The sequence below is a fragment of the Rhinolophus ferrumequinum genome, chromosome 16, assembly GCF_004115265.2.
Source record: "Rhinolophus ferrumequinum isolate MPI-CBG mRhiFer1 chromosome 16, mRhiFer1_v1.p, whole genome shotgun sequence".
NCBI lineage: Eukaryota > Metazoa > Chordata > Mammalia > Chiroptera > Rhinolophidae > Rhinolophus > Rhinolophus ferrumequinum.
Genome location: NC_046299.1, coordinates 7,758,789 through 7,786,743, shown reverse-complemented (window position 1 = coordinate 7,786,743; position 27,955 = coordinate 7,758,789). Strand labels below are relative to the sequence as shown.

General features: G+C 47.5%; 1 protein-coding gene across 1 annotated transcript in view; it reads left to right on the top strand.

Moving 5' to 3' along the window:
- The first annotated feature begins 17,777 nt into the window (after positions 1-17,777).
- Positions 17,778-27,955, top strand: part of HTRA1 (HtrA serine peptidase 1) — a 50,089-nt gene continuing 39,911 nt past the window's right edge. The window contains exon 1 of the mRNA XM_033130846.1: positions 17,778-18,330. Coding sequence (XP_032986737.1) covers positions 17,859-18,330 — 472 coding nt within the window. The 5' untranslated portion in view covers positions 17,778-17,858. The remainder of the gene's footprint in view (positions 18,331-27,955) is intronic.

The window sequence follows — 27,955 nt, the reverse complement described above, 5'->3', positions numbered from 1 at the left end:
CTGCTGGTAGGCCAAGTAAGAGGCAGACAGAAATGGCGGTTGGGTCTGGCCACGTGGAGGTCACTGGTAATCATAACAGGAGCAGTTTGGGTGGAGTGATGTGAGCAAATAGAACTATTTTAAGGAGTTTTGCTGCAGTGGGAGCAAAGAAATGGGATGGTTTTAAGATAGAAGAAGTGGCATTTTGGTAATGAGATGATCAAATAGCAAAGGATTCGATGACTAGGGGGTGGGGAGAATTGTTGCAGCAGGCCCTTGAGAAGGTGAGATGAGGTGGAATGTAGAGGGTGTAGCTTTCTCTAAGAGCATAGGTGTTCCTAGGAGAGCATAGTGGTGAAGTGGGCACATGTTTAGGGAGGAATCTCTGAAAGGCCGATTGCTTTCGCCTCAGCAAATCAGGAAACAGAATCTTCAACTGTGAATGAGATGGCAAGGCGGGTATTAGAGGGTTGTTGAGAAGCATGGAAGGTGTCAAGTTGTCTAGGATTGTGGCGAGGACACGGACTAGGAAATATGGGATATCCTGAGCAGCACTGACTGTCCCCTTGAGCTCTGTGGTCATGAGTTAGTGTTAAATGACATGTCGTTTTTGTCATGTTCCTATCATGTTTAGTGGAAAGGCTTCTAGTGGTTCCCATTAAGCATGATGCTTGCTGGCTTTGGGGCTAAGATAGAAATATTTTTATCAGGTTAAATAAGTATTTAACGATTCATATTTTATTGAGTGCTTTTTTTCTTAATGAAAAATGATGGCTGAATTTGTCAAATATCTTCAGTATCTACGGAAATAGTCTTTCCCTGCTTAAATTCATGTAAATACTTATTAATCCATTTCCTAATATTTAGCAATCATTCCATTTCTGGAATAAAGACGATTTGGTCAGGATATTATTTTTTACACATGCTGCTTGATTCTGTTTGCTATTATTTTACTTCGGATTTTTGTATAAATGTAAGTAAGATTGGACTGTATGTTTCTTTTGTGTAGGTTCTAGTCTTCATAGATTTTATGGTATGATATGAGCTTCATAGAAAGAACTTGGAAGATTTTTCTTTTTCTTTTAAGCTGTTCTGGAACAGTTTAAAAAGAATTGGAATTATTACTCTAAAGAGCTGGTGGACTTTCCCTATGAAACCCTTTGGACCTCTTTTGAAGGGGGTACATCTCACAAGTTCCTCATTTCCTCTGTGAAAACTGATGTGCTTAGATTTTCTTTCTTTTCTGGAATCAGGTTTGATAAATTGTATTCCTAGAAAATGATACAGTCTGTGTTTTCAAATATATTTGCATGGAATGGCAAAATAGTACAAGAACTCACTTTGTCTTCAACTCAAAATATATGAGCGAATGTGAAGACTATTTATATGACACATTGTGATACCAATCTTGAAACTGAGGGTCCTTATGACTGATTAAATTTAGTTTTGAATCCTGGTTCTGGAAATCCTATCCTTCTCTCTATCTGTACCACTCAGAGACCTAGCCTTTCCCCTGAATAATCAGCAACCCGGAGGCCGCAGAGGACAGTGGCCTGGACCTGACTAATGGTCACACGGTAGGGACCTCTGCAGGCTAAAGATAACATCTTGACCTAAGTTAGGTTTCAGTTCCTGCGTCCAGACGACAGAGGAACTCCATAAAAGACCTCAGAACTGTCCCCAAGACCTAAAGAAATGATTCATTACCCTTACCTCCCCTTCAGCCAGTCAGCTCCCTAACCCACGGTGCCCTGTGATTTTGCCCCGTAGAATCTGTAACCTCCATGTCATCGGGGTGCCAAGTGTCTAAGCAGTGGCTCCCCTGTGTCTTGGGCTTGGTGCCATTTCCTTAAGTAAACCTCTGTTTCTTTGCTGCAAACTCCTATTCGTGTCTCATTTGGCTGCGATGTGTGCCGGCAAAAACGGACCCCTTGAGTTCGGTAACAGTCTGGTCTCCACTGGCACCAACGTGATTATAAACACAAAACATGGACCCCAGAATAAAGCGGTATAGGAAGGCCATCTAAATCTTTATGAGTCTTTTAAAAAATGAAAAGTCAACTTGTAATGTGTAATTGCAATGTGTAATTTCTCATTAAAAAACTGTGGTCCCTGGAAAACAAGTTTCGGTTCCCCATTTGAGAAGCACTCCTATGAACAATGTTTAAACATCTTAGCTTATGTTCCAGGCCCTTCCATCTCCACTCCCCCACAGTGCTGCTTGTATCTCCTACACTCCAGTTCAAATGAACCATTCTCTGTTTCCTGCTTTTCTCACCTCTCTGTCATTGTTCTCGCTGTTCCTTCTGTCCGAATGCCGATTTCCTGGTCACCTTTACCTTTGAATTCCACCCACCCTTCCATTCCCACTAAGAGGCAGTTTTCTCCTTGAGGGTTGGGATAGCTTTGTCATCTTCCCCACAACACAAGCCCTGATGACCCCACGATACCCTCTCTCCTCCCATGCCAACATTCAATTCAGTTCATTGGAACTGGAATTCAAAGTAAGCTTTTGCTCTTAAACTCTGGGCTGACGAAATAGCTTTTCTTCACTGCAGTCCCCTTTGAAAGCCAAGAACTTCAAAATTTGGAAGATGTTAGAAACCAGCACTTTGTTGATTAGATTGGCCCCAAAGAGAAGTAAATAAGACAGGAAGCAAAATGCAAACATCCTGGCAGTTCTGGCCACTCTGTGAGAGAACTACGTGGAGGGCTTCCGCGTTGGCTCCCAGCTGCTGGAGGGTCACGAGCCCCTTCCACGTGCACGTTCAATGTTACAGTGAATTCCAGGTGGCTCATCGTCACCTCATGGCCGTGCTCTGCCTGCAGGGAGACAGATGAAACTAACCGTGAACGCAAAGTGTGGCTCCATCAACACCACCTGAGAACTTGCTAGACATGCAACTTGTCTGGTTCCTCCCCTGCCACAATCAGAATTTCTGGGGACGGGGTCAGCAATCGGTTTTAAAACACCCCTTGGGTGACTCTGACGCCCATTTAAGTTTGCGACCCACTGCCCTGAGGGATCTAGTGCCTGTAATGAATGAATTTCTCTCCCAGCGTCCCGATGGCACAGTTACATACCGTCCTGAGGACAGCTGAGAAAAGCGGCACCCAGTCATGGTCTGGATTCTGTGCTTGCGATGAGGCACCACTCCATGTGCATCCACCTGCTCTGACAGATGAAAGTCACATTGGAGGAAGTGGCTTTCTTTATTTGGTAGTCTCCTATATGGACAGACATTTATCCGGAATCCAGGAAAGGTGCTTACTACGCGTGAACACTGTTTAACCCCGAGCCTCCTGGTAATGGAAAAGGCAAACTGAGTTCTGGAACAGTCTTTGTTGTTGGATGGAATGTCACCTTTTTTGAGCAAGAGAAACTTCTTGGCATTGAATGTTCAGAAGCTTTTGTAGATTGCGCTACAAGGGACATTGAATAACACGGGCCCAATGTCCTTCAACAGTTTTTGTAGAAAATGGAAAATCTTCTAGGCGGCTTTCTATATTCACCCTTAGAACCAAAAGAAGTGTCCATTTTGGAAACTGCTTATTACCTTCTGTGGCTCAGCATATACCATGGCACTTCCTCTGGGAAGCCCTCCCTGACTTCCCCAGCTGGTGCCTTGGGTTTTAGCTCCCAGGAGCATAGAGCCTCATGAGCCTCGGGGGTCATCATTGTATTTTATTTTGCTTCCTTTTTTTTTTTTTTCCTTTTGCAAAACTAAGAGTTTCTTAACACAAGGATTTGTTTTATTGTTTAAAAAGAATAGGCTTAATGCTCCTGTCCCCCCACGATTTTAAAGTGAACACATTATTGTAGAACATACATGTGAGGAAAAAGAAATGAAAATCACTTGTAATCTCATTACTAAGAAACAAGCCATGTTAACATGTCAGGGCTTGTGCTTCCAAGTCTTTCGCTACGTGTGTATGTAAATTGCTTTATTTTTGTGTATGACAATAAGTCCCTGAGTCTTTCTAAATAAGCCAAATGTCACGCACGTGCATACACACACCTCACACAAAACAATGAAAGTAAAACTCATCTGGCATCCCACCGCTTAACTGCTCTGCCTGTCTCTTTGTGCTTATCTGCACATGTACACAGGGAACCTATGCATTCAGGACCACATTACACGAGCTGTTTTGTAGCTTTTTACATGCAGCAAAATAGTATGGATACTTTTGTATATCAGTAAATATGTATTGACACTGTTATTTGTAAAGGTTCAAAACTTTCATCTTGTGCATAGCTACAAAAAATTCTTTACTTGTTCCTTTATTGGACAATTTGATTGTTTGTGTTTTCACTATTCTAACAATCCTGCAGCCCACATCCTGGCCTCCCTACACATGAGTTTGCTGGTCTCAAAGGTACGTGTATTTCACATCTTGACATTGCCCAACAATCTTGTAGGAAGGATGTACTAAGGCTCCCACCAATAATAGTGCGTGAGAGTACGCATTTCCTCACATCCCGGATAGTACTTCTAATTTTTGGTACAATCTGGTTAGAAAAAAAAACCCAATATCTTGTGATTTGTATTTTTGTCTCTGAAAACTATTGGAAGTTAAGTTTTTTTTTAATCGATCATCTCTGTTTATCCATTTTGTGGATTGCCTATTTCTGACCGTATCTATTTTTCCATTGTTGTTTGAATTTTTCTTCATTTATTTCTAATTCTTTATATTAAGCTTTGTTCTATATGTATTTTTGCCTATATTTAAATATTATCCTTGTTTATCATTTGTCATTTATGTATGGTGCTTTTATTGATGAGTGTCTTTTTTTCTTTATGGATCTTGCCTTTGCTGTCATGCTTAGAATTTTCCAGACAAATATTAGGTTGGCGCAAAAGTAATTGCGGTTTTTGCTATTATTTTTAACCTGTTAAACTGCAATTACTCTTTTTTTTAAAGATTTTATTGGGGAAGGGGAACAGGACTTTATTGGGGAACAGTGTGTACTTCCAGGCCTTTTTTCCAAGTCAAGTTGTTGTCCTTTCAGTCTTAGCTGTGGAGGTGCCGTTCAGCTTCAAGCTGTTGTCCTTTCAGTCTTAGTTGTGGAGGGCGCAGCTCAGCTCCAGGTCCAGTTGCCGTTTTCTAGTTGCAGGGGGCACAGCCCACCATCCCTTTCGGGACTCGAGGAATTGAACTGGCAACCTTGTGGTTGAGAGCCCACTGGCCCATGTGGGAATCCAACCGGCAGCCTTCGGAGTTAGGAGCACGGAGCTCCAATCGCCTGAGCCACCGGGCCGGCCCAAACTGCAATTACTTTTGCACCGACCTAATATATACATACTTATAATATCTCTCAGTACATTTATTTTAATTTTTTATTTTTGGAAGTTAAATACACCTGGAATTAATTTTGGCAAATAATATAAAAATCTAATATGCTACCCTCTAATATGCTACTCCAATGCAGGAGTCCAGCCACTCTTCTCTATGCTGTTGGTTTTAAAAATCTATTTCCTCCCGTTGTTGAAATATTACTTAGATCAGTGTCTTAGTTCAGGCTGCTGTAACAGAATACTACAGACGGAGTGGCTTATAAACAACAGAAATTGATTTCTCACAGTTTTGGAGGTTAGGAAATCCACCGTCAAGGTGCTGGCAGATTGAGTGTCTGGTGAGGGCTCGTTTCCTGGTTCACAGACAGCTGTCTTCTTGCTCTGTCCTCACATGGTGCTGGCGGGGAAGGAGCTTTCTGGGTCTCTTTCATAAAGGTCAGAATGGAGCCCATATGACTTAATCACCCCCAAAAGCCCCACCTCCTAATACCATCACCTTGGAGGGTAGATTTCAACACATAAATTTTGGGGGAACACAGACATTCAGTCTGTAGCACTCAGGTAGCAGGTGGTTACACTGGAGTCCATTTCTAAACTTTCTATAACATTAACATGAATATTTCTCTACCAGCATCATACATTAGTAATCGTTTATAATACATTTTAATAGCATAGGAATGTTTCTTCTATTCCATTTGAACCTCTGAGTCCTTATTATGAAGTTCCCCCAAAATGTTTCTTTTTATCAATCGGAATTACGTTAGGTTTGATATCATCAGGGTGTTTATTCCTATGAAACCTGCGATGAAACTTGGAGTCCAGCTGTTTGGTGGCTCTGGGCAGGTGACTCCCAGCTGGGAATCTTCCAAGTTGCTGTCTGCGTGTGGGAGTTTTGCCAAGAGGAGGCTGTGTCCACGGGGACGAGGGAGACTGACTGGGTACTCTGAGCACAGAGAAGGCTGTGAATCCATCCTGCATTTTGGAAATGGGAATGACAGCAAGTGCCGTAGCTCAGGACTGCCGTGGCAGAGTGGGCACAGAGAAGGGCGTCATCCCCATTTCTGTGGAACCCCATTGGACGCGGGCCATGGAGCTAACATCCCCGCCAGACTGTTGGTTACACCCAGTGAGTGGGCTGCTGGGGCTGGCCCGTGAGAGGCAATTCTTGAATTTTCAGGAATTTTGCAAGCTGGTTATTAAACACAGCCATTCTTAACAATCATACTATTTACTACATAGAGGTTGGTGTGTCCTGTGTCTCTCCTCCTGATTCCACATTCAGTGATGTCACATCAGGAGCTTGACATGGTCACAGCGGGAGTATTTACACCACGAAAGTTGACAAATGCTACAAATTGGGGCTTGGTTTATTCTTTTGTTGATTGTCTAGATGAAGTGTTGGCGACTTTTTCTGTAAAGGTCCAGGTAGTAAATGCAGGACTTAGGTCTCTGTCACAACGACTGCTCTGCCGTGGCCACAGACAATCCATAATGAACGAGCAGGGCTGTGTTCCAACGTAACTTTGTGGATACCGAATTTTGAATTTCGTATAATTTTCATGTGTCACGACATACAATTCTTTTGATTTGTTTTTAGCCATTCAAAAAGGTAAACACCATTCTTTGCAGGTTGTGATAAAACAGGAGATGGACTGGGTTTGGCCTGTAAGCCATAGTGTGCTAGCTCAGGTCTATCATTAAGAAAGCGTTCTGTGACAAGCAGTTGGCCCTATGGAATTTGCTATAAAGACTATTTTATTATGATTTGTAAATCGTGTGCTACATATCCCTCCTGTCAGTAAAATTTATAATTTTTTTGTTTTAATTTTAGAGAACTGGTTGTTAAACATTTACCCATATGCCACTGCTTCAAGAGTTTTACAAATTGTAGGGGGTCAAGAGAGGGGGCCCTGTAGCACCTTTTAGAGACAGTTCCCTCCCACTAAAACCCACTGGCACTGGGGGCAGCAGTCACTGTCCCTAGGAAGATGGGCCAAGACGTGGTTTGCTGCAGAGGGAGAACGGAGAATTTCTGCCCTTGGGTGATGTGAACTCCCCTGGGAGCAGCAGAAATAACCCAGCAGACTGAGGTGGGGAGAACGTCCTGCGTTCATAAAGGAGGGGCCTGTGAGCTGGTTAAATTGGTGTATCCACAGAATAAAGAACTGGGAAATCCTAGTTAATATTTTTTCCATCCAGGAATATTATAGTATGTTTCTCCCTTTAGTCAAGGATTGGTTTAAATGCTTCAGGAACTTTATTCATACATCTTCTATGTAAATTCCCAGGTAGTTTGTAGTTTTAGTTTTATTGAATGGTATCTTTTTTCTGTTATTTTCTACCCACTTATTGCTGGTCTATAGGTAAGCTAATACGTAGCTTGTATAAATTAATTTTTTAAAACTAGCCACCGTACTAAATCAATCGTTTTTTTAGTTAAATCTCTTGTGTTTTCAGTAATACTATAATATGATCTGCGATAAATGACCCTTTCACCCGCTACTTTGCAATTACTATTCTTAGTATTTCTTTTCTTATTGAATTGGCCTGAACTTCTAGTGCTAGCCGTCCTTGCTTTAGTCTGGATAGTAATAGAAATGTCTCTGGTGTTTTATTATTATGTATGATGCTGGCCGTTGACTTGAGATATTCTTTATAATGTTAAAGAAGTTCCTTATTTTTTTAGTTACCCCCAAAAAAAATTCTTCTCAGAAATGGATATTAGATACTTTTGGGGATTTTGGAGTTTATTGAGATGATATGACAAATTTTATTAATGCTATATTCTATTCTATTCAATCTTATTCTATTCTTTAACATGCCAGATTTGCTTATATTATATTGAGTAGTTCCATACCTGTACCCATAAGTGATACTGATTTGTCGATTTTTTTTTTTCCTTTTTTGCAGGGGGAGAAGAGATGCTATCCTTTGTCAGTTTTAATATTGGTAGGTGCTTGCTTTGCAAAATGAATGGGGAAGTTTTTCATGTTTTCTCCGTGCTCTTTATCAGTTTAAAGAAACATGAAAGTATCTGTTCATTTACAGTTTCAAAAAAATTCAAGCATGAAACCATTTGGCCTCCAGAATTTTTTCAGAGGTGATTTTTGTTTGTTTTTTTGACCAATATTTCTTTTTCTCCATAGATACTGGTTTATTTAAGGTTTTTTCTTTTGTCAATATTGGTAATTTATGATTTCTGAGGAATGTTCTACTCCATCTCTGTTTCTCCTGTCTGCCTACAGTGTGTTCTCACATTTAAAATATCAGATTGTCACTCCCCTGAAAACCTTTGATAGTTTTCCCCATTTGTAGAACAACAGCCGTACTACCCCATGGTCTCTGAGCCCTCCACGGGCTAATCCTGGCGTACTCCAGCGTCCTCAGATCTAGGGTTTGGTGTCAACGCCAGAGGAGGCATCCTGCTTAGGGTAACAGGAGGGCCCCCAAGAAGAGGACGCCGCACATGCTGAAAACGGGATTTCCTTCTGATTCTGGAACCAGCTCCACTCCGCTTTACCAGACCCTCAACTGTTCTGGGTTTGTGCTGACATAAGGGAGCTTGGCTCATGATTCGTTCTTATCCTTAGGCTTAAAGGGAGAACAGGCATGAAAAAATGGCAGAGAATGTCGTTGCTCGTGCTCAGCCAGTTTTTTTCCCAGCAGAAGAAATATTGGGCTTACTTCAATTCAGTCAATAGTTTTCCAGGGCTTCCTGTGGACAAGAGATTTTGCTGGACTCTGGAGTAGAAGGAGTAAGTGAGGCAGACACACGACAGTTACCTCCATTCCAAGGCAGACTAAAGACTGTCTTAGAATATGGCAGGTTATGGTACAATAACAAAATCTCAGAGGTTTATAACCAGAAAGGCTTGTTGACCAGTTACGCTGTATGTCTACTATGAGTGGCGACAGCTCGGCTCTTCATTTTTCACCCTGGAACCCAAGTGAATTGAGCAGCCTCTATCTGGAAAGTGGCGGCCATGGCAGAGGGAAAAGATATGCTTGTCAGTCATGCAGCCGTCTGTAAAACTTAAGTGTCACATGTCACTTAAGCTCACAAAATAGCCATAGTATAAAATACTTTCTCTTAAATTCAGATGAGGATATAGAGAAAAATTTAACTCAGAAGTCCTGTATTTTACTAGAGACAGACACATACATACCTCAATGAATTAATTTAAAATGTGCTGAGTTCTGGCAATAGGCTGTGTCCCAGGTGCGAGGATCGAGCAGGCAAGCAGGCCCTGTCTGCAGGGAGCTGACACTCTAGTTCCTGCTCCACCATCAGGCACAGGTGACTTGTAGATGGGAAGTGAGGCGGTTGTGGGGAGGATTGGGGAGCTCGGGACCCCTCTTATAAGCTCCCGTGACATTAACACTCAGGCTTTGTTCTGTCCAGGCTCAAGGCTGATACCATTTTCTTAAACAATCAGGAGCAAGCAGCATGCAGTTTTACATCCTGCATTTCTTGCTCAGTGTGTGAGTATCCCCCTGGGTCGTCGTTGTGCTTCCTCTCGCCTCTCAAAGCAGGGAAGTTGAGCCCTGAGGAAGATTTCCTGCGTTGCCTTTAAATGAGCACAGTGGCCGGGCTCGGGCTTCCTGAGGTTGAGGGCTCTGGCCATGCCTCCCTCCCCTCCTATCAAGCTGCAGGTCTTTGTGACAGGAAGGCTGGTAATGCAAGAGCGTGGCTTTCAGGCCTGGTTTCTAAAAGTGATGCTTATTCCTTTTCAAAGGGTGAGCAAGTAGATTTCATTACCGGGTGCCAGGCCCTGGGCTAGGCTTGAGCTCCCAGAGCCTGCGCCTGAGAAGTAGAGCCCAGTGGGAGACAGATGCGATCTCAACAGTGCTGGGTGAGCGGCTCTCGTGGAGGATGGAGAAGGGCTGTGGCCGTGGGCCCAGTGGAAAAGCACCTCAGCCATGATTCATCGGGGAGCACGCTGTGCTGGGGCCACACCATCACCGCCCATGAGTGCCGAGAGCCGACAGCTGGAGGTCACAGCAAAAACGGAACCAATTTAAGGCAAGAAAGTAAATGAAAATCAAGATAAAAAGGTACTACTTCAGTGCTGTACTTGGCTTCTGCCGCAGGCTTCTGTCTAACTCAACCAACGTGAGACCAGTGCTTGCTTTGTGGTCGGGGCTTGCTGGCACAATGGGGGAGTCAGGCTGCCAGTTCCAGACAACTCCCAGCCTGCCGGGGAGGGCAGTGTGGTGGCCCATCTGAACCCGGACTGGCTGGTTACATCAGGGCTGTGAGTTACAGACGGGATTCCCAGTGCCACCGAATTCTGGATCGCTAAGGACATCGCCCCCCTGTGGAGTCACAGGATGGTTTAAATAGGTTTTCACAGTGTCACTCACTCCACAGCAGTGGCCTGTCTGCTCAGCCCCGCTGCTCATCCAAGGCCCTGGGGTTCCTGAAAGCCAGACACCCCGGGTGCTGACTCACACCTCCTAGAGGTTTGTTTTCAAAGCAGCTGTATTGAGATCTAATTCAAACACCACAGTCCACCATGTAAAAGTGTGCAAGTCCATGGTTTTTAGGATAGAGGCCACCATCGCCACAAACAACTTTAAGACCTTTTCATCACCTCAGAAAGAACCTTCTACCCTTTAGTAATTGCCTATTTCTTCCTCCTCCTCACGGCCCCAGGCAGCCGCCAATCTGTTTTCTGTCTCTGGAGATTTCCCTGTTCTGGACATTTCATGTGAATGGAATCGTGTCATATGTGGTCTTTCGTGACTGGCTTTCACTCAGCATAATGTTTTCAAGGTTCGCTCACATTGTAGCTGGTGTCAGTGCTTCACTCCTATTTACGGCTGAATAATATTCCACTGAATGACTACGGCACATCAACTGGACATTTGGGTTACTTCCACCTCTTGGCTGTAAAGACTAATGAATGCTGCTTTGAACATTTCTGTACGCTTTTCCATATGAATATATGCTATCGTTTCTCTCGAGTGAATATCTAGGAGTGGAACTGCTGGGTCATATGTAACTCTTTCATTATTTGAGAGACTGCTTTTCAAAATGGCTGCACCATTTCCCATCCCCACCAGCAATGTGTGAGGATTCTAGCCACCTCTTGTCACCACCTTTTTGATTCTAGCCGGATCCTGGTGGGTGTGAAGTAGTATCTCGGGGTGGTTTTGAGTTGTTGATGGCTAACGAAGCTAAGCATCTTTTCATGTGCTTATTGGCACCTCGGAGGTTTTGATTCAATTGATGAGGGTATTTATTTTTCTCCTTTTAAAAGAGTTTTTTTTTCATTTTGAAATCGTTTTAGGTTTAGAGAAAAGTTGCAAAACTGGTACAGAACTCTGATTTACCCTTAACCCAGATTCCCCAAATGTTAACCACACTTACTTAATCATTCTCAATCTCTGGGACATTGAAGAGTAAGTTGCAAACATGAAGGCCCTTTACCTCTAAATACTTCAGTGTGTATTTTCTTTAAAAAAAATAATAAAACCCCCCAAACCAACTTCCTCTTATGCATCCACAGTAAAATGATCAAAATCAGAAAAATCAGCACCGACTAAAAGCATAATTTACTGAATTTTGTCAATTTTCCCCAAATTCCTGGCATCAGCATTTTTAAAAAGCCCCGCAGGCGATCCTGTAGGACACCATGGATATCTGTTACCTCTTCTTGGAGAGGAAGACCGAGCGGAGAGAATGCCCTCCCTGAGGTCACCAGAGTTGTTAGGGTGCCCCAACCCTAGGGCACCTTTGTGTGACTGAGGAAAAGACTCCTCTCCAGAGGCTGAACCAGAAGACAACTGGCTTGGCAAGGGGATAGCACCTTTGTCATTGCACATGCCTCCTGCATCCTAGCACATGGCACATCCTCCATCCAGGAATGACTGTAGCTGAGGAGGAGGGAAGAGGCAGGGCTCCTGGTGTCTCGGACAGTGAGTGTTCTGCTTCGTGGGACATGTGCCCTTCATCTCGGTCCTTGGAGAACCTGTGCTTGATCTTGGAGTGGGGAGAGGGGCAGCTGGTTCTGTGTTCCACTCCATGGTCGCAGCTGCGCAAAGCCCAGCTGAGCTCTGTGCCGTGCCCTTTCCTGCTAGTGCCTGCCTCTGGGCTCCCCTCCTTGTGCACTGCCTCAGACCAGCTTCCACCCCGTCCTGGAGGGCTTCCCAACACGAATCTGACCCCAACCCTTTCCTGATTGAAACCTAGTGAAGCCCAAGTTCCTCCATATTCACTAAATGGGAGCGAGCAGCGATGTCTGTGCTCTGCCCTCCCACCCACCGGCCCCTCCCACCCACTCATGCCCTAAGACGTACTCTGGGGGCTCTCTGCAGAAGCCCCTCTCAGGCTGGCTACCCGAGCCTAGCTTCTCTTCCATCACAACACCCAGACTGTGGTGTGTACATGGAGATACGCATGTGAGCAGAGAAGGGCCAGGACAGGAGGAGGACACAGGTGGCTTGTTACCCAAAGTGGGGTCTGCTGACATTTGTTAGAAATGCGAAGTCTCAGGCCTTGCCGAAAACCTAGAGAAGAAGACCCTCAGGGGCGGAGCTGAGCCATCTGACTTTGAGCCCTCCAGGCGCTTCTGACACACTCAAGTTTGAGACCTACTGGCCTCGGAGCTCTGGCCACAGACAGGTTCAGGCAGGACCGAGATGAATTCAGCATTTCTCTGGTTCAAGAAATTCAAGGTAGATATTCTCTACAGCTGGCTAGTCAAGAATATCAACAAATATTTTCAACGTGTAGACTATTTGCCAGGCAAAGGAAACGGGAAGATGCAATGGCTGGGAGAATGGCACCAGATGAGGGGAACCCAAAGCCTGTAAAAGGCCATCTGGGTGGCCCCTCAGGCTGGGGGCTGGGTTTGTGGTTACACTGATGGAGGCAGAAACCTCAGCCATCAATCCAGACCTTTAGCAAAATTGTATCATTCTTGTATGTTCTCATAGCTTTACATGTCACACTGTTCCCATTAGTTTAGGGATTTAAAAAAAAAAGAAAACATTTGGCAGTATATATGTAAGACAATAACAGTGCAAGTTTGGCAAGTTTGTAGAGAAAGAATCTGGACCTTCTAGATCAAGTTGGTTTCAAACTTTGACATCCAAGCACCTCAGAAATTGTGTTGCCAAATAAACTTAGTAAATGCTGTTTAATGCTTACAGAACTTTGGTCCTTTGTGCATGCTTTAATGCCTTTGTAATTAGACAGTGAAATAACAGAAAGGTTGAAACCCTCCTCTTTTTAGAAAAATTTCTTTTACAAGCATATTTAAAATCCTGGCTCATTATTTCCTTGACTTAGTGTCAAAGAATTTCGCCCAACAGGCAGTATGTTCCATATGTGACCTTGTTCAGCTTTTCATGCTGCCCTTGAATTAAAAAGAAATTGACAAGCTGTCATTCATTACACTTTGGTGGCAGCCTGTGGTTCTGTTCGAACTTCTGTCTGATCTTTGGTCATTGAGAGTGGAAAAATTTCGTCATACGGCATGCACTTTTAATTTTCTAAAACAAATATGTTGGAAGAAGCCAATTAATGCAAACATGGACTGTTGGTTTTCTGTAATTGATTTAGGGGAAAAGTTCGTCTAAAGTAATGGAAGATCTGAGCTATACGCATAGATCTTGAAAGATTGAAGGGAAACAGAACAGCAGCCAGGCCTGGGGTTGGTTTTTAGGGGTCCGTCTTTAATTAATAGACATGCATGTTTTGTGATTTGATTTTAGAAATGCTAGTATTTCTGAAGTGCTTCAGAAGTTCTGAAAAACATTTTAAACACCCTTGCCATTTGCACTCTTTTTGAAGGAGGGGTTTGTGCTGAAGAGGTCATGCTGAAATGAATTGTTACAAGGCTGATGGAATCTTTTTACTTCTCATCCTATTGGGTTCCATTAACTGCATCTTCAATTGACTCCAAAGTGCTCCTTAAGCTAAAATCTAATAATGTATCTCTATTTAAAAATGTATGTTACTGAATTCATTTTTTCCCAATATATCATCCATACTGCAGTAAGGTGATTCTGAGGTGATTCTGGCAAAACACGTCTCCTTAAAAGCCTGCTGGAATGTCTCATTGGCACCTGTGTAGAGCCCCAGATCCTTAGGACAGCCAGAGCCCTTCACACTTGGTTCTCCCCTCTAGCTGCCTCTCCTGCCACGGGGACCCCTTTCCTGCCTGCAGCCACTGGACAGCTTGAAATTTCCCCAGTTGGGTGGACTTTGGAGGTTAAGGAGTTTACACTTAATTTTCCTGGGATTCAGAGGCGTCTCTGGAATTATTGGGTAGAGGATTATTGGGATAAATTTGTAGCAAGAGTCAAAAATATTGCTAGTTCCTTAGGTTTTTAGGCCCTGTGGATTCAGAAAAGCAATGGGAGTCCCCAGCCATTCTGGGTCCTTCATACATTTGGGGGGATAGACCCGCCCACCCCCCCACCGTGGGAGATCTTTCTCCTTCTGGGCAGCACAGATGTGGTTGCTCTGTTCTACATCAGAAGCCTCGTTTCCTAATTGAGGCTTTGGCAGCCATGATGTTTCATTGTTCATTTGCTCAAAATTAATTTTGAGTCAAAAAATTTTGACTTTGCTCAAAATTAAAGTTTAAATGCTGTAATTGGGGATGCAGAGAGGATGGAGGGAACTTGCCTGTGTGGCTTCAGAACTGCCTCGTTTTCTCTGGAAAAATCCTCTCTAGGAATCTGTGCCAAAACCTGGTTAAGTGAGAAATGAGTTTGCATGATGTATCAAACAATGCTTCTTTTAAGAAATTGTCTTCATAAATGGCATCAAAGGGGGATGAGATCAAAGAGAGAAAGAACCATCCTTTCAGATCAAAAGCATTACTTCTAGATATGGAGATGTTAGGACTCAGGGAAGATCAGTGACGGGCCCATGACACCAGGTTCCGACCGATTTGTTCTGTGTCCTTTCTCCCGTGACTTTGTGCACACATGCAGGTACGTGCACAGCACCCTCCTGTGTGGACAGTTCAGGGCCCCTGTAACTCTTCCAGTGGGACTTTAATTTCTCTGAGAGTTAAGGGACTTGTTGGGGCCCCTCTGTCGAGTTGCCTGTCTTCTTGGTGGTCTGTGTCATCGTCAGAACAGGTGGACTGCGGATTCTGCTTCCTGGGTACTGCTGGGTCCTTCATTCCTCCCTCTCGACTCCTGATGAAACCAGCAGCATGGCTTCCAACGGCAGGGAGGTGCCATCGTTCTTCCCTGGCAGAATAGCCATGTGGCCTCTGTGGCTCGCATTTACCTTTCCACACCCCTCTTCTAGGTTGTGAACTACCACAGGAGTGGTTCCAAACACCCTTAGGTTAGTCACTGTAAGGAGACATGCAGTCAATGCCTTTTTCCCGGTGTAGGTCCCTGACGTTCTTAACGTGCCAAAGTCACAGAAGGGCCACAAGTGAGATTTTGAATCCAAGCCCATCAGATGGCATGGCTCCTGCCTGCTTCGCTAGTCACCCTAACCCACATTGGGGGTAGAGGAAGGGCATTTCAGGAAGAGGGAAGAGCATGAGCAAAGGCACAGAAACTGAACAGGATGGTTTGTTTCAGAAAATGCAAGCTATTCAGCACTGGCAGAGTCAAGTGTGCGAGGTGAGAGGATGGGGTGAGGGGGGATGGGGACTCAGTGGGACCCTCAGGGACTTCCTCTCTCACATGGTAGGAGCTTGGAGACCCACCCAGCACACAGTAGGGAAGCTGCGATCACACGATCACACGTTTATAACCAGCTAGTTCACTCTGCAGTCTGGCCAGTTGGTTAGGGGGTGGAGGATGGGGCCTTGCAGGCGGAGACCACTTAGAAGGCGTCCTGGCTCCATCATTCCTGTCTGTGAGGCTGGCAGAGTCACTTGTTTCTGGCCCTCAGTATTCTCATCTGTAAAAGGAGACTAATGGACAGTAAGAACTTTTCACCAATTGATTCACCACCACGGCCCCGCTTACTGTATCTGCCCTCTAGACTGCAGTGGGGAGTTTCATTTGCTGACGGGCTTTGCTAATTATTCCCTTCACCCCACGCCCCCCACCTGTAGGGTAATCACAGCCAGCCAGCCCCGAGCCTCTAATGAGCAGAGGTATCACTCCCCCTCTTCAGTAGCCAGGGCTGAGTGACTTCTCGGTCAGGGCCTTCCTTCCCACAAAGATAAGGTTCTGGCTTTAGGAAATATTGCTCTGGGGTCTAGGTAAACAGGCTGGGGACCCCAAAGTCCTTCTCACACCTCCAGCTTCCAGGCTCTTGGTTGGAGGGGCCCCTCCAACCCCTGGAAGATACCATGACTCACATTTGGGAGATGCTTTGAGGGCGGCTATAAATATTTGCATTTCACTTTTAAACTACGGTATTTTTGTTGGGAAAGTATTGGACGCACAAGGGAACGACCCCAAAACAGATGAATAGTGCAAGATCCCTAAGCCTCCCGCTCCTCCTCCCAATCCCTGCCCTCCTGCCCTTGGGCGCCTCTACGAGGGGTAGGTCGTGTGCGAACCAGCCTCCTCCTGGCTCCTTGGGCCCAAGCTTGGCCCATCTGCTCCATATCTGCCAGAGGCGGCCGCCTGAGGGCCTGGTGCAATAAGGGGACCCACCTCCAGGGTCACCCCTGCCCTTCCCGGTGACGCCTAGACTTTCGTCTGTCCCAAAGGATGCACCAAAGACTCTCAAGTGGGAGAGCTGTTTTATTTAAAAACAACGTTTTGAGATACTCATGCACGTGGTGAAAAATTCAAACAGTACAAAGCCGCTCTCCCACTCAAGACTCCCACTGCCCAGGCCGTTTACTAGCTTCTCCCATCTCCTCCTGGAGCGCTTCTGTGCACCTGGTACAAGTCGCACCCACCCATAACAACTTTTTAAAGGAATCAGATGCAAATGATTACATTCTAATTACTATTGCTCTTCGCCTTTTTTTTTGGTATTAACCGTGGGTCTATACACAGGCTTCCTTGAACGGCTGCACAGGGCCCACGGTCACGGTCGCGTGTGCTGGGCACGCAGGTCAATTCCAGAGAGGTGCTCGCCCTCCTCTGGAGCGCGTGACCGGCGCCAGCGGGGCCACTGCCGCCCGAGGTCTGGGAACCCCGCCCCCCGGTGCCGGGGCGGGTCCCAGATAGGCAATTTGCGGGAACTTTCCGGGGCTCGCGCGCGCGGGGCATCCGCAGGTTGCCTTTGCAGAGTCTCCTTTTAGTTTTAAGGTCGCGAGTCGCGGTGAGAGACCCCACGAATGGGGGCTGAGTGGGACCTGTAGACCGGGAAACCGAGCCCGGCGAGAGGACAGCCCCGCGCACCGCCCCGCCCGCGCCCACGAGCCCCGCCATGCCCAGACGCGCCCGCCCTGCCCCCGCCGCAGGCGGTCCCGGGTCCCGCCGCCCGCCCTCCCTCCCTCCCTTCCCTCCCGTCCTCCGGCCGCCCCCCCTCCCGGGCGCTGTGCCCGTCCGCAAGGCGGCTCGTCACCGCCGCGAGGCCAATGGGCTGGGCCGCGCGGCCGCGCGCACTTGCACTCGCTTCCCCAGTCCCTCCTGCTCTCTCCGCGACTCTGCTCTCCAGCCCTCGCCCAGCCCGCCGCCGTCGGAGCCGCCATGCAGCCCGCGCGCGCCTGGTTCCTTCCGCAGCTGCTGCTGCTGCTGCTCGCGGCGCGCGTCTCGGCGCAGCCGTCCCGGGCCGGCCGCTCGCCGGCTGCCGTCGTGTGTCCCGAGCGCTGCGATCCGGCGCGCTGCGCCCCTCCGCCGGGGCACTGCGAGGGGGGCCGCGTCCGCGACGCGTGCGGCTGCTGCGAGGTGTGCGGCGCGCCCGAGGGCGCCGAGTGCGGCCTGCTGGAGGGCCCGTGCGGCGAGGGGCTGCAGTGCGTGGTGCCGTTCGGGGTGCCGGCCTCGGCCACCGTGCGGCGGCGCGCGCAGGCCGGCCTCTGCGTGTGCGCCAGCAGCGAGCCGGTGTGCGGCAGCGACGCCAACACTTACGCCAACTTGTGCCAGCTGCGCGCCGCCAGTCGCCGCTCGGAGAGGCTGCGCCAGCCGCCGGTCATCGTCCTGCAGCGTGGCACCTGCGGCCAAGGTACCTGCCCCGCCTCGCCTCGCCTCGCGCCGCGCTCTGGGGAGCTCCCGGGTCTCGCCATCCCAGCCCTGACCTGCCCCCCGCGGGACGGACGGGCAAATCCAGGAGGCAGGGCAGCGTTGCGGGGTGTTCAGGACACCCACTCGCTGGTAGAGAAGGGCACCGGCTCCCGGGGTGGCAGTGTTCCGCGGACTCTCTCTGAACCAAGCTTTGCGCCCTTCCCGGGGTCAGTTCCGCGCCTGGCGGGTGCCCCGCGCGCTCTGTCCCGCTGCCAGGGCGTCCCGCCTGGTGGCCTGCTGCTGGGTTCACTGCTGGGAAGCACACTGCACCAGGGACTCGGGGACAAAGAAGACAGAAATGTGGGCATAAGGGAGGAGAGAAGTTCTGGACTGGTAAAGGTGCTTTGTGTCGAGTAAGCCCGAGTAATGAGTCCTTGTGACCCATTACTGTCCCTTTCCCTCCCTCCCTTCTTCTTCTTTGCACCCGATCCCTCTCCCCCTTTAAAATTAACGATGCATTCATTTGATTGCGGATCCTGCCCGTGACAACTTTATTTAACTTTTTATTTGAAAGGGGCAGTGTTGCTCACCCCACCCCACCCCTTTCTCCAGATGATGTGCCTGGCGAGGCACCGCTTTCTACCATAGACGTTGCAGTGGCGGCGCTGCCTGCCTGGCTTTCCGTGTTTTGAGTTAACTCCACAAAAATGAAAGTGGCTTTTTTTGAGTAAACTGATCGGGGCTTTGGATCACTCAATCTGACGAGGCAGGGGTGATGGTCAGATTAGGGATGAAGAAGTGTACCCCTTCTCCCACCTTAGGCATCTTTTCTGTATGAACAAGCTGGGTCCTGGCAGGGACCGGGTGGTGATGGGGCCATGGGTGGAGAAATCTTCTTTCTCCGGGAACTTTCCGAAGGGATGCTCCTTGTCTTCAGACAGAGAGACCGTGTGGAAAAACAGTGCGGAGTTCAGCTGTGGCCAATGCAGCTTTGCAGGGATGGGACAGCCAGGCTTGGCATTGTCCTTGGCTGCTGTCACACTCTGCCTCCTCACGGATGGCAGTGCATGGAGAGGGGGAGAGGGTACCCCGGCAGAGATGCTGGGCTAGATTTTCTCTGTAGGAATAGCATGACCAGCTAGGGCCTGACACAGTTTGGTTCACACTGAGAGGAAGGTGCAGAGCGTGTAGAACTCGGAGAGTGTGCATTCCAACACAGGAGCAGGGAGCCTGGTATCCACCCTCAGGAAACAGCCTCGTTAGAGGGGGGAGGAGAGTTTTCCTGGAGAGAAGTGACCTGCAGAGCCTGGGGACGGGCATGAAAACGCACAACTGTTGGTGCCCACTCTGTGCCCCACTCCTTGTGCCGGGGATGTTACTTGTGGAACCTCACGTGGCCTTTGCAGCCTCACAAGGAGAGAGACTCTGCTTTCATTCCTATTTTACAGATAGGGGAACTGAGGTTGAATTATTTGCCCAAGGCCACTCAGCAGGACTTGGAACCCAGACAGCCTAGAGCCAGCCCCTTGCTTAATTCCAGGGCTGTGGAGGAGAGGTCAGGCAGGGTAAAGGAAGTTTCTGGAAGTTTTGGAAGTGCATCCCAGGCGGAGTGGGGAATAGTCTGAGCGCGTTGTTTGGCAGGTGGTGAATAGATGGGTGCTTTTGGGGACATTTGGGAAGTGCAGCAGGAGTGACCCAGGCTGGTGGCACAGTCCCAGTGCCATAGAGGACGAGGGTGTGCTGTGTACTCAGGTGTTCTCTAACCAGAGCAGCTCACAGGAAACCTGGCATAGGACTCGCCTCGCGGTGGGGTGCGGGACGTACCAGCGTACGGAGTCAGGGCTACTGCTGTAGTCTGGGTATGACGTGATGACCTTAAAAAAAGCATATTGCATATTTTTGTCAAACACAAGCCAGCTGTTACTGTTTGTAGCCTCCCTGCACAGGGTCCTGAGTAACTGGCACCTTTCAAGCACCTAATTTATTGCCAATGAGGTGGAGTTCCTTAGCGAGCTTTGGAATTGGCAGGCATTAACGGTCATTGTGTGGAGAGAAACAGGTCCTCTCCCATTAGCGGTCAGGCCTGCGGCAGCCTCCCAGGAGATCAGACGAGGGGACAGCCACAGAAAGAAGAGTGTGGTGGCCCTGAAAGGAAGGGGAGACAGAGAGGGTACAACGCTGTTTCATCTTTCTCTCTTTTTTTCTGCAATTATTTGATGAGCTCTTTGTCTGTCTGCCTGGCCCATAGGAGGCACCTGATAGATATGTGGGTGCGTGATGAATGAATGAATGAATGAATGAATGAATGAATGAATAAACGAGATGCTTGAGAGACACAGCCATCCACTCTTTCATTAATGGAAGGCTTTACTTTTGCTGCCCCCCTCTCCCCTCATCTAATACTGTGCCCTTGACCTCTGGGAGGTGCCCTTGAGGACAGGAGCCTGGGAGCCAAGACTTCATTCAGCCCCAGCTCTTCCCAGGAGTGGATCACTTGACACCATTGTTAACTGAGGTGACCTGGCTGCCTGCTCTGGCTCAGAGGTTTGGCACGAGTGCTGCCTTAGCTGGCGGAACATGGGAGGCCTTTTGGAGGAGGTGCCGTTGGACTAGAGGCCTGAAGATGGAGCAAGCCATGTGAAGATGTGGGGAAGGAGCCCCTGAGGCAGGAGCAGGCCCACGATGTCCCAGATTCTTAGGAGGGTTTGTCTGGAGCAGAGAGTCAGGACAAGGGAGGTAGCAAGTGGCGTCAGACGAGAAGTCCCTGGGCTGGCGAGCAGCGTTTTGAAAGTATGGTGGGTCTTTGGATGGTGGAATGCGTTGTTCTTTAAAAAAGAGCACTTTTATCTGTAAGCTGTTTAGCAGAGATTTTAGGGAGCATTGCTAATCACGGTTCTGGAAATGAAGGCAAATCTGTTTTAGAAATCCGTGCTGCTGTCAGGGTTTGGATGGAAAAGTGTCTGGTTATCCTAGAGAACAAAGGCCTGTCATCTTCCACTGTTAGCAGTTTGGATTAGTTTAAAGCCAAAGCGCTCGACTGGTCAAGAGAGGACCGAAGAGAAAGGAATTGCAATTAATAATAGTGTCATCATACCACGTTTAGTGCCTGTTCTGTGCCCCGTTGACCCTCCTCGCCATCCTGAGGGGGTGTGGCCGTCCTCCCCGTGTTACAGCTGAACACGTGACAGAAGCCAGAACACCTTGTGCAGGGTTTGAACCCGTGCATCTGGTCCAGAGCCCGTCCCTAATCACCATGCTGTGCTGTCGACAGAGAAACTGAGATTCTAAGCCAACCCCCCTAAGCCACAGCTAATAGCTGGAATCAGTGCTCCAGGTGACTGTGGCCTTGAGATAAAACTCAGGATATTCACAGTTCTCACTGTGCAGGCATGGGAGTCAGAGGACATGGTTGTCCTTAGTTACCATCAGTGCAGCTCTTGCTGAAGAAAAGAAAAGAAAAGAACTGGAGTAAAAATGGTTCCAAAGCAGAGCCCCAGGGCCCAGACTGCTCTTGGGGAGCGAATTACCAGACATAGCAAAAGACCAGCCCGGGTGTGTAGCACTGAAGATTTCTGCTGAAAAATGGACAAGAAGCCAGGAAAGAGGCCTGAAAAAGACTCCCTAAACATCAGCATTCTAGTCTGCTTCTCCTCCTAGTACACTCAGGAAAGCCCACCTGACCCCAGAGAGCATCCCAGACGAGCCCCGGGGTCTCCAAGCTCAGGGATGCCTGGTCCTTGTCTCCCCGAGTCCCGAGGCGGGGAGGTCTTTGAAGGGGGAGGCCAGCCATGCATTCCTGGTGAGGAACTCCTGGCTAGGATGTTTTTTCAGCAGTTTATAAGGCTTTGTTCACTCTGATTGGTTATCTTCTTTGATTCTCTGTTGGTTTTGCTAAAGAGTTAAAATATGAACGTTTTATAGAATTAGTAAGTTAACAGTGAAAGCCAAGTGTTTGAGTAACTTCATTCCATTCAGAGCGCTGTAAGTAGGTTGCATTAGAACTTAAAATAACTGCCCTCAGTAAGCGCTCATGGTGTGGACCATGAGCTAACTGTGGTCAGCCGCCCAGCAGCCTCAGGGCTGCGGGGCTGGATTCTGAGGCCATGTGGACTTGTGTGATCCTGGACGCAGTTCCGTGCCTTGGACTGAGAAGTCAGACTTTCCATGAGCTTATATTTTAAGTGAATAAATAGCTCTGGTCAGGCTTCATTTGAAGAAGAAATCAAGCTTGGCAGGGGTTCAGGGCTCCTTGGGAGGCCAGCGGGGGTGGAGGGTCTGGTGGGCTGGTGACTGTCTCTGGCCCTTCCCAGGCTGTTACCTGACCAGGTGACTGGCCCCCAACTTCTCAGGGCCTCAGAAGTGAGGGGATTGGACCAGATGATCTCTGAGGTCCCTTCTCGCTGGACTGGTCTGTGATTCTTATCAGAAAACCAGTCTCTGAAGAGTTGTGGTCACCTCATCCCTATGTTAAAGACCAGGCAGTCTTCTTTAAGAGTTACTTCTTTTTCTTAAATTATTGATGGTCAAAGCCGAGGTTGGCATTGAACGCATGTGGCCCATCTTGGGCCTGGTTCACTGTATTTCAGCTTTGTACCGACTGCTCAGAGTCCCTGGATAACCATAGTGGTGACATGGCCACCCCAAGACAGGAGCTTCCCAGGGGCCCCAAGCCTGGGCTGCAGGCGTCCTTGGAGTGAGATCTCTCTTGAACTGTTTCATGTTTCCTTTCCCACCTTCTCTGCCTTTAGAAAAAAAAAAGAAAGAAAATTAATATCAAACAGAGAAACTGAGACGTATAGCCATCCCATTCGCTTTTCCCAAAGGCTCCCTAAAGTGGCAGAGAAGTTGATGTGACCCAGTGCTGCTCGGTGACATGTGTCTAGAGCCACCGACAGACACCAGCTAGCACAACACACCGAAGGACAGAAATGAGTGGCAGTAAAGAGGCACATCTATTGCTGCTGGAAGGCGCAGAGTTCAGTTTTTGGAATCCGCGACGTGAGATCCATTTCTAAGTTCATTTAGAACATTTATGAACACCTACTATATCTTCAGAAGTGTCCAAAAATAGGGAGTCAGAGATGAGTAAGGCATGGTGGCCCATGATCTCAAGGAGTTCATAGCAGGTCACGTAACACCTGGCTTTCTGACCGTGTGGCTTAATCTCTCCAAGTCCCAGTTTCTGCATCAATAAAATAATAATAGAAGTAATAGTACATACATACATACCTCATAGGGTTGTGGGAGGAAAGAAACACCTAATTATATGCATGCTAAGAACTGTGCCGGATACATTACTGGAACTCAATCAATATACCTATAACAATAATAATTAATGATAATAATAAACCTCATCAAGACATCTAACCAGGAGTCAGCTCAGTGGAGGAAGTGCTGTCGTGATCTTGTCTCCTGGGGATAAGGTGGGTGGGTGGGCGGGTTAGAGGACGACGATGATGCAGGAAGTGTGTCCTGGAGGCTGACTTGGAATTTTCCAATAAATATGTTAGGAAAGGTTCTCTGGGCAGAGGGACACTGACACGACGTTGCCTGCCACCCTCTGAAATCCCCAGTGGTTGCCTATAACCTCTGAGGAGTGTGTGACTCCTCTTGAATGAAGAAGTACAGGTCTGGAACGCCGGCTATTTACAAATGTCATCAACCCTCCCAGGAGTTTGTGACCCTCAGGAGAGAGCAGTGTATGGAAGCCCTGACGCCTTCTTGACTGATGCTTAGTCTGGTATCCATGCTTTGGGAATTCCTCACAAGGAAAGATTTGTCACATCTTTGGGGGAAAATAGTGTGGGATCCATGGATACCCTATTATTTTAGATTCCTAGGACAAAGTGTCAAATAAGCATATTTCATAAAAACAGTTCTCCATATAGCATGTGACAGCAGCTGTTCCCTCACCAGGAGACAATCATGATGGTCTCAGGGGACATATTGTTGTGGCTGGAGTTTCTGATGATTTTCAAATTTGAATAAGCTCTGTCTTAATGAGTCAGAGCCTTGTGCAATATTTTCAAGCCTCGGGAAACATCTTTTTCATTGGTTGTGCAATCAAATCTCAAGAAGACGGCAGGCCTGCTTGCATGATGAACTGTTGTTTTCTCAGAATTTAGTGAGATTTGCACTAGAGGTCCTTTGCACATATTCTCAGGAGAGATTTTAGTGGGTCATCCAGCAGTTGAGTCATCTGGCACCCTGTGATTAGGAGAGCCCTCTCTTTGGTGCCAGTATTCCAAGTGGCAGCCACTGCTTGGTGGGGATGGATGGACACGGAGAGTTCTGCCAGTTGAGGCTGCCCAGGCAGACACTGCCAACTGGATACAGAGGAGAGAGGACTTAGCATTCAGCAGTCACATCTGCCTTTCTCTGGCACAGAGTGAGCTAGCCTGGGATAAGGGAGCAGGGGACAATCTTCTCCAGGACAGAACTGGACAGAACAATGACCCGAAGAGCTGCCACCACTGGGTGCTCTCTGGGAGGTGGGCACTGTGCTGATTGTGTTATGGGCCTGCCTTGTTCTTTCCTCATCACCACTCACGGAGGTCATTTCCCAGCTGAGGAAATAAATGACGCTCCAGGAAGGGAATTAATTGTCCATGGCTACCCCATAGGAAAAGGCAGAGCCAGGATTGAACCCAAGTCTATCTCACTCCCAAGCTATTCTTGAGTCTTCTTTGACTCAGGTGTTATGTAGAGGCGTGTTGGGGGTCTCTAGCTATCCTTCTGTGACTGATTTCTAGCTCAGTCCCATTGTGGTCTGAGAACATATTTTGTATGGTTTCTGTTCTTTTAAATTTGTTAGCATGTGTCTTCTGGTCAAGAATGCGGTCTTTCTCGGTGAATGTGCCATGTGACCAGCACAATATTCTGCTGTTGTTGGATGGAGTGTTCTATAAACATGAGTTAGGCCCAGAGGATTGACAGAACTGCTTAGGTCTACTACCGGTATATCATCACTGGTTTTCTGCTTAGGTAGTCTTTCAGTTCCTGACGGGATGGTTAGGTCTCCCGAGTCTATTAGGAAGCCCTGAACTGCTGTCTCCTTTATGACTCATAGTGTTCGGGAACCTGGGTCCTAGCACCCCTTCGACCTTTTGGATGAGTTACTAACTCCCTCCAGCCTCAGTTTCCTCATCTGCAGCATGGGTATAATGACCTTGGAAGGGCACTGTGAAGGTTCGGGGAGAGAACGGGTGTGAAGGTGCTTTGTCAACGAGGAGTGCTGGAGCATTGAAGTTACAAGGAATTAGGATCTCTAATTGGCAATTCCAGACTCTTCCAGGACTCCTGGTTGAACTAGCACCAAACAGTGGAGCCGGAAGGATGGAAAAGTAATATGCTTTCTGGACGTGGGTCTCCACTGGGCATGTTCCCTTGTCCCACTGAGACATTGTAGCTCTCGGCCAAGGTGATGGAATTGTCCTCAAGCACTGACCCTCTGTTTTGGGGAGGACAAAGACAGAGTTCACTATCGTCATCTCCCAGGGCAGACGTTTGGTTCAAAACAGCAGTGCTCCAATGATTATACGGAGCACCCAGCAGCCTCTTATGCCTACATCATAGGGAGCCCGGGCTCCTGCTGGGAGTCTGTGGTCTACGTTCTGAATGTCACAGCGGAGTTTCTGTTGAACATTTGCTGGTCAAGAAATGGCCTGAGTTGAGGTTCCTTAGATCTCCGCTTGACATTCTCCACCAGTTTGGCATTTTTGGCTCTGAAAAAATGTAGCCCAGTATGGCTCAGCCCTCACTGGGGAAAACCAAGTAGGATAAGTCTGATAACAGAAGGGAAGGTATAGGAGGAAGGGCAAGAATTGCAACCATCTAGAAAGGAGCCACGTGCACTGATACCCTCCTCTGGGGGGGTTCAGTAATGCTCTCATCCACAGTCTGTTCCCTCGGGATACCTTCACTGGCCAACCGTGTTCATCCTCCGTCTTCTGGAAACTATTGTCTGTGCGCTCACCTTCCGTAGCTCGTCTCTGACCACATCAACGTCCCCATTTTCATGTTTTCTGGGAAATTGTGGACAAGGTTACCTCCTTCCCTGCAGAGAAACTAGTGGCTGGCCAGTGTCACCAACTGGCTTGTAGAGAATCTCAGAGCACGAAACCGGAGTGTGGAAGGTCCTTGCAGGTCCTTCAGGCCAGCCCTTCACTTTACAGATGGGGAATTTGAGGCACCCAAAGGTAACACGACTGTCACAAGCTGCCCAGCTCATCATTGTGGGGGGGGGGCAGTGTGGACTCTGTCCTAAGGCCCAAGGCAGAGCCCAGAGTTCTTCCCACCTCAGCCACTCCTTCCTGGAACAGGCTGGGTGTTTGGGAGAGACCAGGGCCCACTCACATGATTTCCCCATGCAGCTGAGAAACACTGGGTGCTTTCACTTAGTCTCCCATTACAAAGTGATGCTAAGGAAAACTCCTCCCCCACAAATGATCTCTTTGGGTTGGAAGATGACCTGAAAGCTATCCATATAATGACTGATTTCTCCTCTCAGAAGTTCTAAGCACATATTAATGTCCTTGCGCCATAATTACAGGGCTCTTGCTGAAGGGGAAAGAAATCAGTATAAATATCATGGTAGACATGCCAGATAAATCAGGGCTGACATGCTTCAATGTCTTTCAAGCTGTGGTTAGATTTTCTCTTGGAGGAGTGTACCAAGTTTTCCTCTCTTAGCATAAAGCCCCCTTTTCATTTCTGTAACCGTTCTGTTTAGACATCATAGGCAATGCATTCATACATTTGATGACATATTGTACTGTATCAGTTTTTTATAGTTACAAATATAGTCTAATCATCTCAAAAATAAAGAAGAAGAAGTTCCACGATTCCACTATTATTCGAGCAGCTTCGTCATTTCTGTCCCGAGCATTATACCACCGTGTGTTTAACTCTTCCACTCTTTGTGTCTACCTGGACTATGGTTGCTATTGTAAACAGTATTGAAAGAAACATTTTCATGTCTGCGGTTATTTCTGCATCAAGGGTTATACCCTTGAGATGGATACTAAGTGCAGTGGCTGGATGGACTGCAAGGGCTGGACATGGATTTTTTTTATGGCCGTTGGTATATATTGCCACATTATTTTCCAGCAGGGTTGTACCCATATTCGTTGCCATCAGCTATAGAATTATCACCCTCTTAACTCACCGAAAACTGGGGCACCAAAAAGAAATTCCTCCAAAAGAAATCCTTCAGGATAAATGGAATAGTACCAAACCAGTCATTCTGCTCGGTTGGTAAATAACCTGGTCTGTCTTTAAGTTACTTTTATTCTCAGGTTGATCGCTTTTAGGAGATAAGCAATGTTTAGGGTAGAAGGAGCACTTTTAAATTTTAGTTCTACCTGGGAATGGAGTTGTGATCACAGACTTTCTGACCTGGAAAGGATTGTATGGTTGGCGAGTAGCAGGGACCAGTGAGGGGACGTGAGGTCCCGGGGTCAGAAGCCAGGCAGTGACAGAGAACCTGAGTTCCTGGACGCCCAGCACAGAGCTTTCTGCCTCCGGGTGCCAGCTTTGTCCAGGATGCAAGAGGAGGCCAGACGGTTTTTGTTTGTTTTGAAAAGTGAAGAGTATATTTATTCAAATTTTTTGAATATATCGACAGA